The 18,155-nt window shown below is 38.4% G+C and overlaps 1 protein-coding gene across 6 annotated transcripts in view; it reads right to left on the bottom strand.

Moving 5' to 3' along the window:
• The window catches only part of DNAH8 (dynein axonemal heavy chain 8), a 417,769-nt gene that overhangs the window by 120,576 nt on the left and 279,038 nt on the right, over nt 1–18,155 (bottom strand). For 5 of the 6 annotated variants that reach the window (XM_027603620.2, XM_027603615.2, XM_027603616.2 and 2 more), the window contains 10 exons: nt 16,829–16,993; nt 15,486–15,712; nt 13,559–13,677; nt 11,181–11,284; nt 9,973–10,149; nt 8,041–8,208; nt 7,098–7,313; nt 4,040–4,177; nt 2,190–2,317; nt 1,003–1,174 (listed from right to left, as the gene is read on the bottom strand). In XM_027603620.2, coding sequence (XP_027459421.2) covers nt 1,003–1,174; nt 2,190–2,317; nt 4,040–4,177; nt 7,098–7,313; nt 8,041–8,208; nt 9,973–10,149; nt 11,181–11,284; nt 13,559–13,677; nt 15,486–15,712; nt 16,829–16,993 — 1,614 coding nt within the window. The remainder of the gene's footprint in view (nt 1–1,002; nt 1,175–2,189; nt 2,318–4,039; nt 4,178–7,097; nt 7,314–8,040; nt 8,209–9,972; nt 10,150–11,180; nt 11,285–13,558; nt 13,678–15,485; nt 15,713–16,828; nt 16,994–18,155) is intronic. The other variant, XM_027603618.2, reaches the window with a different exon arrangement.

Raw genomic sequence — 18,155 nt, forward strand, 5'->3', positions numbered from 1 at the left:
TGAGAGAATTGCAAGCCTGCCTCCACGTGGTCAATAAAATCACCTAAGATCCAATGAATCCACCAGCCTTCACCCTCATTAAATTATCCCAGCAGCCTCCAAAGGCTGCAATTAATAAGGAATACCCTGGTCCACTTAGCCTCATCAGTGTCCACCGCATCTTTAATACATTATCTAGTCCCTGGAAACAACCAGTTGAACATTGTGTGACTTGGAAAGGATTAACTTTTTAACTTTTAAATACGGATAACACGAAACTAATAGCATGGCTTCCCAAAGGAAAAAGCCACTGGGGAATATATTTACAGATCAGAAAGCAACTCATGAATACAAATTGCCTGGAAGGCATTTAATATCATAGGAGCTCTGCAAGATACACTGAAAATTTGACAGTGGCATCAAATTCCCAGCAAGGAAGGTTAGTGTCGTGGGGCCATCACTCAGTGATACTAGAACATACTGTTGGACTATGCTCTTGGACAGGACAAAAAGATGGTTTATGATCAAAAGAAGATTCATACCAGTACTTATGGCCTAGCTAATGCCTATAATCACCTAAAATGTTTGAAAGAGAGTGACTTAATAGGAGTAGTGCAAATAATAGAAAGTTAAAAGAAAAGCCCAGTATTAGCAAGCCTATAATTCATGAATGATCTTTTTTTTTTTATGAAGATTTTATTTTTTTATGTACTCTCTACTCCCAGTGTGGGGCTTGAACTCATGACCCTGATATCAAGCGTTGCACGTTCCACTAACTGAGCCAGCCAGGCACCCTCATGTATGGTCTTTTAGTTCACAGCAGTGCAACTGATAATTTGAAAGCAAGATTTCTTAAAACTCAAAGAAATTTCCATACCAAAAAGAAAGGTTTCTTTTTAGTTAATTCTTAAGTATTTTCAAAACAATCTTTTTAATTAAATGAAAAAAAAAAATAGGTGAACCGTGATTTCTTAGTAAGTAAGGCTGGAATTCAAATAATATTATGAAGAAAGTGACACTCACTGTTGGAGGATCCACCAACATTGAAATAAGATTCAGGTTTTCTGTGAAAGGAATCTTCCGAGCTCTCAGCTCTATCTCCCATTGATCTTTAAGCAAATAGTTCCTAAATATCTGATTGAAAGGACCAAGGTAGGAAAGGAATCCGGTGCACAGCAGAATATCACCCACGAGTCTATGGGGACACAAGACAACGTGAGTCAGCGAACACATTCACCCTCTCCCATTAATGAGTCCGAAAGGTCATAGGGCAGCTTTGTTTTCTTATTAGGCAAAATCCTTCTCTGCTCCCTCCTTAACACATGGTAAACAGACATGGAGAGACCATGCAAAAGAGAGCCCTCAAACCCAAATGGTGGTAGGAGGAGCCATATTTGGGGTAGGCCAAGGAGCAAGAGAGAGACTGCTTCCTGGAAGCCTGCAGGTCCAGCGACTTGACTCCTAGGAAGGAAAATATCATTTTCCCATGCAATGCCCTGGTCCTGTTAGACTCAGTCCTGATGAAACTATTTTCTTCTCCCCCTCTGGCTCTCCCTCTCCTCCTCCCACTTCTTGCTATTCTCTACTCCTTTCTCATTCCCCTCTCTTCCAGTTTTCTGAGGACACCAATAGACACTACCACAAGACAGCCTTGTAGTTAGAGGAAACCCCTGATCCACATGTTCAAAATCACTGAGGTGAAGAGTACAGAACTGGAGAAAGTATCTAGATGGTTCTGGCAAATGCAAACAATATCAGAAGCACTCTTGGGGCACCTGGGTGGCTCCGTCAGTTATCATCCGACTCTTGACTTCAGCTCAGGCCATGATTACAGGGTCATGAGATCTAGCCCCGCATCTGGCTCCACATTGGGCATGGAGCCTGCTTAAGATTCCCTCTCACTCTCCCTGTGCCCCTGCCTGCCCCCAGCAACCAAAAACAAAAACAAAAAAAGCAAGAACAGAAAAAGAAGGACTCTTGTACTGAAAACCTACATTGCTGAACCAAACTTGAGATTAAAAATATTTCACAACCTTTTAATCCCTCTCTGTTTTACTGAGAGTGAGTAAACTCAGCTGTAAGATTCAGAAATGGATATACGGAAACGAAGAAGCAACGCGCTTCACTGGAGAGATGTATTTTATTTTCTCTCATGTCACAAAGAGGTGGCATTTGGGGAAAGCAATTATAACAAAGGCTGAAATTTATACCTATTAATCTGAGCTTTGAACTCTTTGCTTTGCTGAGTCCATCGGATCTTTTCTCCACTCAGCCCATCGATGAGGGTGGAAGCTGCCTGCATCTTTTTCCAGCACATATCTGCATCATTTACCAAATCCTATATTCATAAAGGGAGAATATCCCAAAGAACTTTTTTAAGTGCTTAATCAAACATCCATTGTATTCATACATAAAATCATAGGGAGGAATTTCTTAATTTGCAAAATAAATATAGTCTAAAAAAGCAATGTGAGTGAAATTTTACCTATTAAATTCTGGCAATTGATTCATAATAGAGTTATTTTACCTTACAAAATTTCAAGGAAAGAGATTTTGTGAGAGAGAATCCAAATCACATAAATTAATATAGTATTTTTATTCCATGTTTTCAAAATAGAATCAAATCAATAAAATATACCATTTTAGGTCTTGGACTTAAAAATTCTGAGTTCTTAGAAGTTTACAAAGTGATTTTTTTTCCCCGAAAAATTCTACACAACAGCGATGTGCTGCAGCCAATTTGTATCAACTCACTAGAGCCAATTGTTACATTTTTAGAAGACTTGCCCGCTGGTGTTGAACACAGACATCATTAAAAATTAAATTATATAATCATATGACCTCACTGATATAAGGAATTCTTAATCTCAGGAAACAAACTGAGGGTTGCTGGAGTGGTGGGGGGTGGGAGGGAGGGGGTAGCTGGGTGATAGACATTGGGGAGGGTATGTGCTATGGTGAGCGCTGTGAATTGTGCAAGACTGTTGAATCACAGATCTGTACCTCTGAAACAAATAATGCAATATATGTTAAGAAAAAAAAAAAGATAGCAGGAGGGGAAGAATGAAGGCGGGGGAATCGGAGGGAGAGACGAACCATGAGAGATGATGGACTCTGAAAAACAAACTGAGGGTTCTAGAGGGGAGGGGGGTGGGGGGATGGGTTAGCCTGGTGATGGGTATTAAAGAGGGCATGTTCTGCGTGGAGCACTGGGTATTATGCACAAACAATGAATCATGGAACACTACATTAAAAACTAATGATGTAATGTATGGTGATTAACATAACAATAAAAAATTAAAAAATTTTTTAAATTATATAAACTTACAATAACATAAACTACTTTAAGAGCAAAGGTAATAATCAAAACTCATCACCTCCTAATTATTTACTACATTTTTGAATTATCTATGAGCTTGAGGTTAATTCCACTGTACCTGCACGGTGGTATATAGTAATGTAGAGTATATAACAGTACTATATATACAATAGTATAGTAGACAATAGTGCCCTGCTATGCATCTGTTTCCAAATCTGTGTTCAGCGTCAGCATGTTGGTAGCTTAGAACTGACAGTGGTGGGGGGACCTACATCACAGAAATCAGCAAACAGTGCAAATCAAGGCTTTTTCCCCCCCGGGCCCCTCCCGCCCAGATCCTATTGTTACCAGACTATCACTGCTTACAACCTATCCCAAGAGGCTGTAGGTTGTATTAGGATCCCCGTTTGACAGATGAAGCTCCGTCAGTTGCCTCCAACTGCCTAATGAGTTAAGTGCCTGCACTGAATCTCAAACCCAGTTTTCTAACCCCCAAATCAGGACCCTTTGGGTATGATGTCCCAGCTTACTCTTACCAAAAATGATTATTAAAAACAGACAAAAAGACCTTAGAGTGTCCAAAAACCCAAATAGGGATTGGACAAACAGTGATCCCAAACACTGAAGGACAGTCAGGTAAATATTTTTTTGTCACCAACATTTACCTGATTTCTAAATACAACACACACTTGTGGACAATTTTAACACCTGATTTCTGCAATTTTATAGATTTAATCTCACCAATTTCTCATTCATGGCTGCATCAAATTTTGCTTGTACTTTATCCAGCTCGCCTTGTTTCTCATCGAGCAGAGCCTGTGCCTTCCCCAGCTCAGCATTAGCAACTGCCAGACGGCCCTCCTGCTTGGCCAGGTTAGCCTTAAAAAGGAAGAAGAGGTCACTGCATGGAGTGGTAGTAGGTCTGCAAAATATTTTTGGTTTTATTGGTAAATAATAACAAGAATTGCACAATTTTTGCCCAAGATGGTATTTAGAGGCTTAAGTGTGTTCAGCTGGGGAAGCAAAGAGTGTTGGAGATATTCCATTAAAGTTCTATTTTTTCATTTTTCTTTTTTAAAGTAGGCTCCACAACCCACGTGGAGCCCAGGCTCGATCTCACGACCCTGAGATCAAGACCTGAGCTGAGATCAAGAGCCAGACACTTAATGGACTGAGTCTCCCAGGTACCCCTCTCTTTTTTCTTTTAATTATTAATGTTCAATATAGAAAACATGGGGAAAATGCAGCAATGCATAGAAAGGATAACAGAAATTACCTGTGATTTTACTGAGAGAGAGTCTGAGTATTGTGTTAAGAAGGTGATAACTGGCATTTTCCAATTCTTTTCTTTTTCACTTAATATAGTATAATCATTTCCCCTTAAACATGTCCTTAAACACTTTTTCATGAGTATTAGTAATATGGCTGCATAATATCACACTATTTGGATGTATCATAATTTACCTAACTTTTGCCCTACTTTTAGACATCCCCCCCATTTTAAATTATTATAAATAAAGCTATTGGGCATGCAAAATTTGGGATTGTTTCCTTCATAAAGATTTTTTGAAGTGAAATAACTGTAATGGTAGATTTTTCATCTTTTTCTAAGTCCTAGAGCATGGACTTAAAAATTATCTGTTTCTTAGAAATGATCTGTTTCTTAGAAATTTAAAAGAATCGGTAAAGTAAAGCAGCCCCAAAGCCTCCTGGAGTAGAAGTTTTTTGATAACAGTCTCATTTTCTTTCTCAATATTTAATTATTTAAATTTAGCCCTTTTTTGCAGAAAATATTAATTTAATTAGTATTACTATTATTGTTATTAAATTTAAATTTTCTAATATATTTACATATAACTTTAAAATTTTCTTTCTAATTATTTAAATCCACATATCTGTGATTATACATATTTTCTTCTTGATTATATTTTCCAAGAACATATCTTTTATATTTTGTTTTTGCAAAGGAACACTCTTCAATTCTGCTACTTTTCTCTAATTTTTAATGTTATTTTTATTAGCTCTATTCCACTTTCCTTAAGTTTTGTGTGTATGTGTATTTATAAGTGAGTATGTACTAGAGTGTTTAGTTTAATTAATTTAAGAGCTAAGAACATGCCATTGGGCCACATCACAAAAGCTTTGGTAACTAACTTTTGTCATCATTTCCTAAAAAGAAATTATTGGCTTTTTTTTTTTAATGCAAACTTTCTGATTTTATTGCTTATAATCAGAGAATGAGACCTCAGCAAACAAACAGTGCTTTCTGCTTTTGGTAACTGAATCAAGATCTTCCTTTATCGTTGAGTATGATCAATTTTTGTAAATGTTTCTCAGTCACTAGAAGTAATTTCATATTCTTTGTTCATATTCAAGAAAGTTCAATGCAGCTATTCAACCTTAAAAATGATACAGTGTAAAATCTCTATATAATTATTAGTTTATGCCTGCTAAAGACTAGCTACATAATTTGCAGGGCTCAGTACAAAATTAAAAATGTGGAGTCCATTATTAAAAAATTATTAAGAACTTCAAGAGGGTGACAGCAGCCCATTAAGCCAAGCATGGATCCTTCTAAATGTGGGGTCTTGTGTGAACAGGTCACACACCCATAAAAACCAGCCCTGCACAATCTCAAATTACTATTGTTTTTGTTAATTTCCACTTAACATATTAATGCATTTTGCTTTTTGTAATTTGATAATATTTTATTTATTACAAAAGCATTATTACAGTTAAGTTTCACTGTGGATCATAATTTTTAGTAAAAATTAACTCTGTTCTTCTGAGTGCATTTTTTCTTAAATTCTATATCCCTTGGTATCTTTTGGTTTGAGTGGATTCCTACATTTTCTCATCATTTCCCTTTATTAAAACTTTCTTATTTTTAACATATTTTCTATTTTTCTCCGAGTTACCTATGTGCAGAGTTTTAAAAGGCAGTCATTTCTATAGGGTTTATTATGACAACCAGCAACACCCTGCCCACCAGCTCATCATTTTCCATTCCACAGAGCAACCACTTTCAACTCTTTTAGCTTTATGCAGAGGGGGGCGGCGCAGGAGGGTAGCGTGCGTCTGGGTGGTGTATTTTATGAATCCTTTGCACTCCTGCGAATGTCGTTCTGTTCCCTTAGACCTGAAGAACAGCCTGGAGCAGCATAAACGGTGTGCGTGCGCGTGCGCGTATGCACGCATGCATGCACCTACCACTCAGTACTTAAATCGCATCCTTAAGAGCGTCTTTTTGTTCCTTTATACATGAAGGGCAGCTTGGCCAGTTATTGCATTCTTGGGCCACAGCAATGTCCTCAATACTCTGCACATATTTTTCCATTACATTCTAATATATAGGGTTGCAGGAAGTCTGTGCCATCCTGATTTCTCTTCTGCAACCTTTTTTGATTTTGTTTGTTTGATCATTTGTTTCTTAAATGCATATAAGGTTTTTTTCCCCTATCTTTCAAATTTAAAACATTTCTGGGTATTGAGCTTAATTTTTATAAACTTTGTTGGGAATCAACAATTTAATCTCTTTAAACTTTAAAGAAATGGCAGGTTTTCCTTTATGACAGCTTAATTATTACTGGCAATGAAGTCATTTCCTCTTTAACAAATTGGTTTTGATTTCTTGTCTGCGATGCCAAGAATGGCAGATGTAAAGAAAATGAGAAATGCGAGAGGACATGAAGAAAATAAAAAATTTAGTCAAAATTATGCTTTGTCTTTTCATAGCAGTAATACTGGTGATGGATTTTATTAAACATTGATCTCCTAGGAGAAGGAGGGAAACTCTTACCTTCAGAGGTAACACTTCTCTATTGATACCATAAAATGTTGCCATAGCAAGGGTCCAAGACAGGAGACCAGCCACATTCCCACAGACTTTTTTGGCATTTTCCAAAGAATAATCATCCATGTTAAAATATGGCTGGAGCAACTCAACAGTCTCTTCATTTATAGTATCCTTGGGGAACTGCTGAAGGCTCCACAGGAACCCTGCTGCACTCATCAACTGAAAAATAGCACTACAACCTGTAAGTTCTGGGAGAAAATAAATACTTTCTTTCTGAGTTAGTATATAATTCTAAATTGAATTTTTTCAAAGTAACAATTGATATACTCTTAAACTTACAAATCAAGACTATGACACCAGACGACCTAAATCTGTAAGTTGCAAATTGTCTTCCCATCACCATGGTGAAAAAGTAAAGAAGAAAAGATATGTAAGTTTCCTGTCCAGTGTGTGCATTTGAATGCCACCAACTACACAAGCTCCCTTTTGGAGACTGGGTTGGGGTGACTTCAAGAGTGTGCCAAGGGGCACCTGGGTGGCTCAGTCAGTTAAGTGTCTGCGTTCGGCTCAGGTCACAATCCCAGGATCATGGGATCGAGCCTCACATCAGGCTCCCTGCTCAGTATGGAGCCTGCTTCTCCCTCTCCCTCTGCCGCTACCCTGTGCTTGTGCTCTCTCCTTCTCTCTCAATGTCAAATAAATAAATAAAATCTTAAAAAAAAAAAGTGTGCCAATACCAGCCTCTGGTTTTAGACACTTTTTACAAAAAGAAACCACTGGGCTTTAAAATCTTTCCCTACTTACACTTTGGGAGATGCAATCTAAGAAAAACTCTTCAGTACACAATTATCAATTACTGCCTGCCAGCTTGTGTGGTCTATATTGAAGGTCCTGGGCTGGGGACACCTGATGCACCTTATAGGACTTGCAAAGATTTTTTACTTACTTTTAATGACTCTCCCCAGGAAGGCTTGCAGCAAGGTTTTTCTGGATCCATAGTGACTGGGTCAATTTTCTTTTGAAACAGTAGCAGGACACAGTCCATGATTCTCATAATAAGATGCGGGGGCTTTGCAAGTTTCCTGACTGTGGCGATATCATTTGGTTTGATAGTCTGTATTTGGGATTAGGAATTGATATATTTTTTGGTGAGTAGTATTAATAATCATATGGAAATCTAATGCTTTTAAACAATGAAAGTAGAAAACTTTAAAATGTATTTACTCCCCATCCCCTGACATTATCTCCTTAAGGGTTTGTACTCCAAGAGTTTTGCATAATGGTTCTTTCATTGTTATCTTGGGATTTCTATTCATTTTTACTCTCTTTTCTCCTGTTGCCCTCAACTAATTGCATAGAATATCACTACCATTCATTGCCCACCACTCCAAGCCTCTGTTGGCAACAAGCCTCATTGATCGGTAACATTCAGATAACTTGTATCTTCAAAGCACATACTCTATGTGTGGTATGAAAAGAGAAGCAAGGCTCTGAATATCAGAAACCTCACATTCAGTGTTCTTTTGAGGGCTGCCCTATCTACAGAAGGGGGAGAAATTCAAAGGAGAAAAGAGAAGTTATTATACCATATGACTCACAAAAATATTTTTCAAAGTTTCTATCTGTCACCTGAGTTTGGAATAAGACGTTAGCTGATATTCAAGGCAAGAAAGATTGGAACATAACATGATCAATAAAATCCCCTAAGCCTTGTTTGTTCAGTGATTTCTCTTTCTTGTATATTATTGTAGGACTCATAAAGGGAGTGGGAGTGGAGAATGTGTCCTGATCATTGTCACAATTTTATTAAATGATTATCATAAATCTAGTCATTCAACAAATACAGACATCCTCCCATTTAAAAAAAAAGAAAGAAAAGAAAAGAAAGAAAATAAAGAAAAATTGCCCTGTCCTCATAACCTTCGAAGGAAGAGAAAGAAAGCACAATTACCCTAAACTAGAATTGTCATCATGTTAGAAGCAGAGGGGTGACAGGAAACACAACGGAGAGCCAGAAGAGCTAAAACCTTCCTGGAAGGGATGAGCCTGGTCCTGGAGAATGACTCTTATTAGGCAATGAAGGTTAGGGAAAGCATTCCTGGCAGAGGGAGAGACACATTTAAACAGACCATGATTCTTCCAGAAGCCTATGGGTGTTTCTGCATGGCTGGACCATACTGTGTGTAGAGACAGAATGACGGAAGGGCTCAAGGGGCAGATAGGAGCCCAGTTATCAGTTTCAACAGCAGCACTGATATTTACTGAGTACTTTCTGTGTGCCCAGCAAACTGTATTCATTACTTTTAATGCTTACATTGATCCTTCAAGAATCAATGAGCAATTATAATATCCACAGAGATCCAAAACAGTTTACTTTTTTACTTTTACCTAGTAAAAAAATTTACTCCAGATCATCTATTTAAGGAGTAGTTGTTGCGAGAGGCAACTGTAGGCTGCCTCCAGCTGTGGATGCCTAACCACGGACCTTATCCTAAGAGCCCCCCAGAACCCGTGAGATTTTTAAAGGGCACATAATGTAATCTGGAGGAGATGCTTTGGAGGAACTGGGGAGGCTCTCTATATAATCTGAATCCGTTATGCTATTGTTCAGGCCATGAATCACTCGCATTATTTCTCAGCTGTCCTGGAAGGCTGATTTATGGAACGAAACTAGTAAGTTATAAGAACTGAAGACTTAAAAAAATTAGAACTTAGAATATTGAATCAACAGAAACATTTGCCTTCAGACTCAGAGATTATTAATCACATTAGAATTCCATTCAGTTTTCAGATTCTAGAAGTTGCCCAGTGAATTTCACGGAACAACCCACGGAGTGGGCTGGGACTGGTGTTGAGAGGGGTAACAGCACATGCTCACATTCAGGGCTGCCTCTGCTTCTTCAAGGGCAGGTTTGGCCGCCTCCAGCTTGGTCTCAGCTTTTACTTTCTCACTGTCGATTTCATCCACAATTTTTTGGGCTTTGTCTTTCACCTCCTGCACTTCGTTTTTCACTTTGGCTGACGCCTGAGCACTTACCGTGACTTCTGCCAGTACCTGTTAAATTGAGGGAACACATGAGGGCAAATAGGTAGCTTTTGAGCAAAATTGACAGATTTGAGCAGTGAGATTATTCACTATAAGATAAAACACAAATAAGAGCAAATTTATTCCCTATGTATATTTTCTATATATTCCCTAAGGTGTAATACACCTAAAAGTGTATTAAAGTAATTCCTTTAAGCAGTTCCTTGAAATCTTCTATGTCCTAAGCTTTCCTGAGGCTTACAAATATATAAATATACTATGTATTATATTTATATATACAGAATATATACATAAACATCTTAAGCTTTCAGGAAAATGGTATTTCCACTCTATGTAATTTCTAGAAAATTAACACAGTTCAAGTATGTGTAATGGAATAAGGTCAGAAACCATATCAATGCCCATGTAATGAAAATAAAATAGGTTATGTTTGTTGAGTGTCTACCATATAGTGGGACCATGCTAAGACCCTCTCCTATGCTATCTCTCTCATTTCAGTAACTGGCTAAGGGTTGGGATGTAGGTATCCACTCTTAACCGACTCAGTGAGTGGAAGCTGAAAGCAGTCACAGATGGGCAGGTTCACAGAGCAAGGAGCAGCAGACATATATCCCTATCAACTTGGGAGGAGGATTTTTTTTTAACTCCACCAACAATTCCTCTTAGTTTTTTTCCCTCCTTGACACAAACTTCAGATGAGACTTGGGCCATTCTAGAGACTCAGAGCATGCAGGGACCTCAAAGAGAAGACCAAATATAACTTAGGGAGAGGCAAACATTTCATAGACAGATGAGAGAGAACAAAAGATACAGACCCAGAGAAGAAAGAATAGTCTTAGACGAGGTAGGGGAGATAATAATTTAGGTGACTCTTGGTATAAGTTAAACAAAAATACTTAATTGTCATTGTGAACAGTATCTCACTAGAAATAGTCTATGGGTTTATACATTATTTATTTTTCATAACATTTTTAAACAATGCTTTTTAAAATGTGGAATACTATTCCTCACCACTAGTTATACAGTAAATGCCAACTCACTTCATCTGCTTTTACAGAAGCCACCGCCAACTCCTTCTCCTTTACAGCAAGATCCTGAGAGAGCTTAGCCACAGATTCACTCGCCTCCATAAGCTTGTCAAGACCTTTACAAACACACACACATACACGTTTGCTTAGTATCTGAACATCCCTTCATCCAATTTACTACTTCTAAGGCATTGAACTAATATTATTAACAAGCACCAGATAGTTATTTATGGACAAATACATATATATGAGGCGCATCGATACTGACCATATCTCTGAGGGTTTTGGCCGTGGGGGGAAGAGCACCAACTAGCTAAATTTAAGGGAAGGTCACAATGCCATACTGAGTAAGATTAACTGAGTCAAGAAACTTATGTGACAAACTTAGTGCTCTCCTTGGCTTTGCAAACATCATTTTTAAATGATGTAAATATCTCTTTTTTTGCCTTTGAATCACACTGGAGCTGGAACAAATGAAAGGTTAATATAGTCATAGTCACGTGGTTCTCTTTGCTATGAAAATGAAAACAGCTGCTAACACCTGTGCTGCTGGCTCTGTGACTCTCAGCACCACAGAGCACAATAACCAGTTAACAGGATTTTCTCACATTCCAGCTGAGTTCTAGCCAATAGTGTGTTGGTGACTGTTTAGCATCTGAGTCTCTTGGGGGAGAAGGGCAACACTCATCTGTACGTTTCCCAATTTCCATGGTGTCAGTATTCTCACCAGGGCTGATTTGAAGTTACCAAGAGACTCCCAGTAGCACACCATTCATTATATGTCTACCATACTGATAGAATAGAAATAAATAACCTCAAGAACATTAATAGCAGTAAAATAGAGTAAAAATAACTAAGATGTGATGAATGTTGAGTATTCTTGCCTTTTTCTTTTTTTTAAGGTTTTATTTATTTATTTTATGGAGAGAGAGAAGGAGAGAGCACAAGCAAGGAGGAAGTGGCAGAGGGAGAGGGAGAAGTAGGCTCCACACTGAGCAGAGAGCCTGATGTGGGGCTCCATCCCAGGACCCCAAGATCATGACCTGAGCTGAAGGCAGACGCTTAAACAACTGAGCCACCCAGGTGCCCCTGTTCTTGCATTTTTCAAATATAATTTACTTAATTGTAAGTTTATAGGATTTAATTTTTAATTAAGGATGTGTTTAATAACCAGATCATAAAATTCCTACGAATTAACAATCAACTCTAGAGCCTACAAGTATCTCCAGCCCACCACTGATTATAGAGTATCTTATGGAAAGCTACAAGAAGGTGAGCCATGAGAAAAACAGAGGACGGTTTCTTCCACAGTGTTTCCTTTACTATAACTGCACAGACCTTGGAGCTCAGTTATGCTATGGGATCACATTTTTTGCAGAAGAAGTGTTGGGGGGGATTTTTGCACTTCTTTTTTGGACTGTTTGGGCCATAATGCTTTCTGGACATATAATTGTTCCAATTTATACTTTTTCTGCTTACATGTATTGGACATAGAAATCCATTGTTCAGGTAAACTACCTCTTTCAGTTTTGATTTGTCTATTTTTCCTTTTCTTTTGCTAGAAATTTGAGAAGCATTAACATGGCAAAGTTTATGCAAGTGAAGGCAAATTGATTATAATGAAACCAAAAACTGAAATCATGGTCAGTTCCCAAGAGCCGGATTTTCTCCACCTGCAGTAGCAGCTCAGTAACTATGGGGATTCCTGGCCCAACAGCCTGGACCCAGAATTGGAGGGGCAGGGAGAAAATGGTTCCAGAGAGGAAACAGGCTACCTCCTTTTTTAGATTTTCTTCTACCTGGAAGCTGCTGCTTCTTTTTTTTTTAAGATTTTATTTATTTATTTGAGAGAGAAAGAGAGAACGAGTGAGAGAGCACAAGCAGGGGGAGCAGCAGAGGGAGAAGGAGAAGAAGGCTCCCCACTGAGCACAGAGCCCAATGGGGGCTCGATCCCAGGGCCCCAAGATCATGACCTGATCTGAAGGTAGATACTTAACCAACTGAGCCACCCAGGCACCCCTGCCTGGAAGCTTCTTAACGGTAAAAGACCCTAACAGCATCCCTCAAAATAATCTATTACTGATAGTAAAGTCAGTATTTTGCTTTTAAACACAATATCCACCAGTGTGGATTCCTATCAAAAAGCCCTTAAAAGATTCAATTCTCCAGGCACCTGTGTGACTCAGTCGGTTAAGCGGCTGCCTTCGGCCCAGGTCATGATCTCAGGGTCCGGGGATCGAGCCCCACATGGGGTTCCCTGCTAAGTGGGGAGTCTGCTTCTCCCTCTCCTCCCAGCTTGTGGTCTCTCTATCTCTCTCTCTCTCAAATGCATGAATAAAATCTTAAATAAATTAAATAAATAAATAAATAAAAGATTCCATTCTGCTTACCAATATTCATACGTTCAGCTTGTTCATTGATATGTTTCACTTTTTCAGTATAAATGTTTTTATAACCATTTATAAATGAGAGATAAGACTTGGGAGTCACGTGTGCTCTTCGGCGGTATCTGAAAGTAGAACGTAAAAATGATCTTCATCTCTATCATTCTGATGTATTCCTGGAAAGAATCCTACAGATGCTCTTCCCACTGTGGAATCAGTGTAATTCTGAAGGGTGATTCACTAGCCAGAGGGCAGGATTTGTGAATGGTTTTCCTAGAGGTGAGGTGGAAAGAACACTAAGTATCTGGTGTTTTGACCTTTTGAGGGGTCTTCGACTCAACCCTTATCTCACTCCGGGCTTCTGTTTCCTCATCTGGAAAACTAAGAAAAAAAATCATTGCCCTACACCGGCCAGCATTTTGTGTGTGTGGGGGGGAAATATATAAATATATATATATATATATTGCACATGTAAATACACTTTGTAAACTTTAAGGTTCTATACAAATATTAGGGATATGTGGTCAAAATGAATTTGTGCTGTGATCTGTTTTCATTCAATGGGTATTTGCTACACACCTCTTCACTGCTAGAACCCAGCTGGGTGAGCTTACAAAAATGAAAGCCAGTCTCTCCCCATGATTCACCAGATCTCCTTGAAATCATGGCAACCACACTTGATTCACACATTCAACTCACTATGGTTGAGTACAGTAATCCTATTTAACAGTAGAATTAAATAAAAGGAATAATTTTATGCAAGAGAAACTCAAGTAAAAGAAGAGCTCCTCACACACTATAAAATCATTTTACCTTTTAATTAATTTTTCACTTTTGGAGTTGTGAAGATTTTTAACATTAAAGAAAAATTTTAAGGACTTGGGCATTTACATGACTAGCACTTAAGCATTTGACAAGTATCACATTCAGAATAAACTTCTCCAACCTAAAAGGATATGAAAATTTTAGAAAATACACCAAATTTTTCTAAAAATAAGGACACAGGTTTTCATAATTGTAAGAAGGTAAAACTTCCCATGGATGACAGTGACAGAAGGAGTTCAAGTTAAATGGAAGGAAAATCTTGCTAACCATAAGAATACACACGGATCCACCAAGAGGATCTGGAAGGTTAATCTAGAACTATTTAAGGGGAGGGTGCGTTTCCTGGGCATAGTTTTCAGTATAGAAAAGGGTCCAGGATAAACATACTTTTGTGAGATAGGAACCCCCTGAAAAATCCATGAAAGTGTTACACAGACTCTCTAGGTGGAAAAACTCTTTCTGGCAGGTTCAGTGCCCCCAGAAGCCCAAAGATTATGTTGGTCTACGTCTATTCCCATCTGTCAAATGTAACCAGTGACTATCATGCTTTGGGAGGAGGAGAAGTTGTATTTTTGAACTGTTGACAACAGTTTTCACATGTGAACACCATTGCTACTTTTAGCCACTGGACTCACCTACAGTCAATTAAAATTATTTGGCATGAAAACATTGCTAAGACTAAGAGCTGCAAAATACAAAACCTACGTGTCCCTTAACATAAGGCAAGAGTGAAACTTTAAAACAGTGTACCTCCTTAATCAAAATAAACAATGCATTTGAATAAGAAACCAGTTTTAAACAGTTTATCATGAATTAGTCAAGTCATTTTCCAAAAAAAAGAAATTAAGCAAATGAAATAAAGTGATTCATTAAGCATCTGTTCCTTTGAGGCCTGGAGGGAAAGAGGTACTTAAGTACGGACACTAGTTCATTTTAAAGTCTCATTGATTTATCACTATTTCAATACATCATCACTAGCAAATCAAGGCCAGAAAAAAAGTCTAAGTGCAGCTGGGACTTTGTACCCAATGGATCTGATTGCTGCATGGAATTCCTCTCCAGAGTAAACCCTGGGGTTGCAGCCACAGCCTTAGGGAAAGCCACTCACCGTTGGAAGTAATTTTCACAGCTCTCAGAAACCATGTCATGGAAGAGGCCCATTGTTTCTACGACTTGTCGTTTAGTGTCACTGGAGCAGACAATACCATAGCCTGAAAGGAAATAGGAGGCCACCGCAATCAAGGCCTCCTTCGGCCAGCGACTAAACCAGTCCATGGTGCAACCTGATATCAAGCCAGGAAACTTCAAAGAACGGGCTCGGAACTTCTCACCAACCTGTTGACAGCAAAGTCCAAAAGTGTCAGACACACACAAGGGTTATAATAAATCGGCTCAAAAGAGGCTTAGGCATTCTGAACCAATGGTGTGACATCACAGTTAAAAAAAAAAATCTTGGGCTGCATTAATGTATCAGTGAAATGTTCAGATGAAGGGGGTAGTATTTCCACACTCTTCCCTGCCCTAAGACTACATTTGCATCATTGGGTTGGATTCTAAAAGCTACCTTTAAGGGGAAAGGGACACACTAGAACTCTTCTAGAGAGAGATGACCAGGACGGTGAAAAGCCTGGACACGAGGAAAAGTGAGAGTAGCAAAAGGGGTGGGAGGTGTTTGGTCTATGAAGGAAACAACTTCGGGAATCTGCAAAAACTTTCTCTAAATATCTGAGGAGCGGTATGGAGGGCAGGGAGGGATCGGACTCATTTTACAAGCCAAAACAGAATCACAGGGGAAAAATACAAAGAGACAAAATTCAATTCATTCCATAGAAGACGTCTCTAGGAATTAGACTATCTAAAAATTAAGTAGGTTGGCTTGTAAGTTAGTGAGACCCGCAGAGCAGAGCTGCCCAATACAACCGTGAGTTCTACATCTGCGCCATTCAGTATGGTGGCCATGAGCCACTCATAGCTACTGAGCACTTGAAATGGAGCTAATGGGACTGAACAATTGAATTTTTATTTTTACTTCATTTTAATTAATCAAAATTTAAATAGGCATACATGTCTAATAGCTACTATACTGGATAATAGAGTGAGCTAGGGATATTCAGACCTACATCAGGGACATTCTAGACGGTATGTTGATATTGGAGGAAGAGCTAGACAAATTACATTACCAAATCCCTTACAATTTGAGTAATATATCTCTAGGCAATTAATGGAAGTTGTAGGCTATGCAATAATTTCTAATAAAATGGACATTTTAAATGATTACACTTTGGTATGAGATTGCCTGCCTCCAGGGGAGATTGGTGGTAGTAAAGTGTTAATTTCAATTCAGTGTGACAAATGTTAATTTCTGAGCAAATCATCTCATCAAAGAAGGTAAACTATTAAGTACGTTTCAATAAGTAACTCCTCCCACATAAATATAAAGTAACAACTCACTGGAGAGAAGCAGAGAACAACATGCAAGTTCTTCCTTGATCTTGAAATGAAGTACTCATACAGATTATCAAAGGTAGGAGGGTGGCGAGGCAGCTCCTTTTTCATCACCGATATCAGACCTTGGGTGATTTCATCCATCTCATCTCGTGCAAACAGATTGGAGATCTTTGAGAAACAGACAAGACTTGTACTTTACAAGTTCCCCACACTAATTCACTGCCAAAGCCTCCTCCTTTCTCCCCCGACATGTCATCTTTTTTTCATATTTTCTTTCTGCATCTCCACAGTCAAAATCCCTTGTTTGCCAGAGATTACCAAGAATACAACTTTTTATTGAGCAGTTTAATCAGGAGGAAATTTTGTTTCCCTCTGCTCCAATAGCTATCACCAAAAAAGTACCTCTCTAGCATTCCAATAATCTCTTTAGAATGTCCAGTGATGCCCTGTGTTCTCTGATTCATAGACAGCCTCAATTCTGGGTCTGAGGTCATTTTTTACTATGTTTGTGTACTTTTTTCAGGTATAATTGATATACAATATTATATTAGTTTCCAGTGATTCAACATTTGTATATACTGGGCAATGATTACCATACTAAGTCTAGTTACCATCTGTCACACTATAAAGTTACACAATATTATTGACTACAGTCCCCCTGCTATATATTACATCTCCATGACTTCTTTATTTTATAACTGAAAGTTTGTACTTCTTGATCCCCTTTGCTCATCTCACCCACTCCCACTCCAGCAAGTCCCCCTCCATCTGTCAACCACCAATCTGTTCTCTGTATCTAGGAGTCTGGATTTTGTTTTGCTTTTTAGATATCTCATATAAACAAAAGCGTGAAGTGTTTGCCTTTCTCTGACTTATTTCACTTAGCTTACTACTCTCAAGGTCTACCCATGTGCTCAAGAATGGCAAGATTATATTTTTTTATTGGGGCTAAGTAGTATTCCATTGTGTGTGTGTGTGTACATACATGTCATATCTTCTTTATCCATTTATCCACTGATAGATGTCTGGGTTGTTTCCATACCTTGGCTATTGTAAATATTGCTACAATGAGCAAAGGGTGCATATATCCATTTGAATTAGTGTTTTAATTTTCTTCAGATAGATACCCAGTAGTGGAATTGCTGGATCACATGGTGGTTCTATTTTTAATTTTTTGAGGATCCTCCATACTCTTTTTCAAGTGACTGCATCAGTTTGCATTCCCACCAACAGTGCATGAGGGTTCCATTTTCTCCACATCCTTACCAAAACTTATTATTTCTTATCTTTTTGATAACAGCCATTCTGACAGGTGTGAGGTGCTATCTAG

This window comes from Zalophus californianus, chromosome 7 (assembly GCF_009762305.2).
Source record: "Zalophus californianus isolate mZalCal1 chromosome 7, mZalCal1.pri.v2, whole genome shotgun sequence".
Taxonomy (NCBI): Eukaryota; Metazoa; Chordata; class Mammalia; order Carnivora; family Otariidae; genus Zalophus; species Zalophus californianus.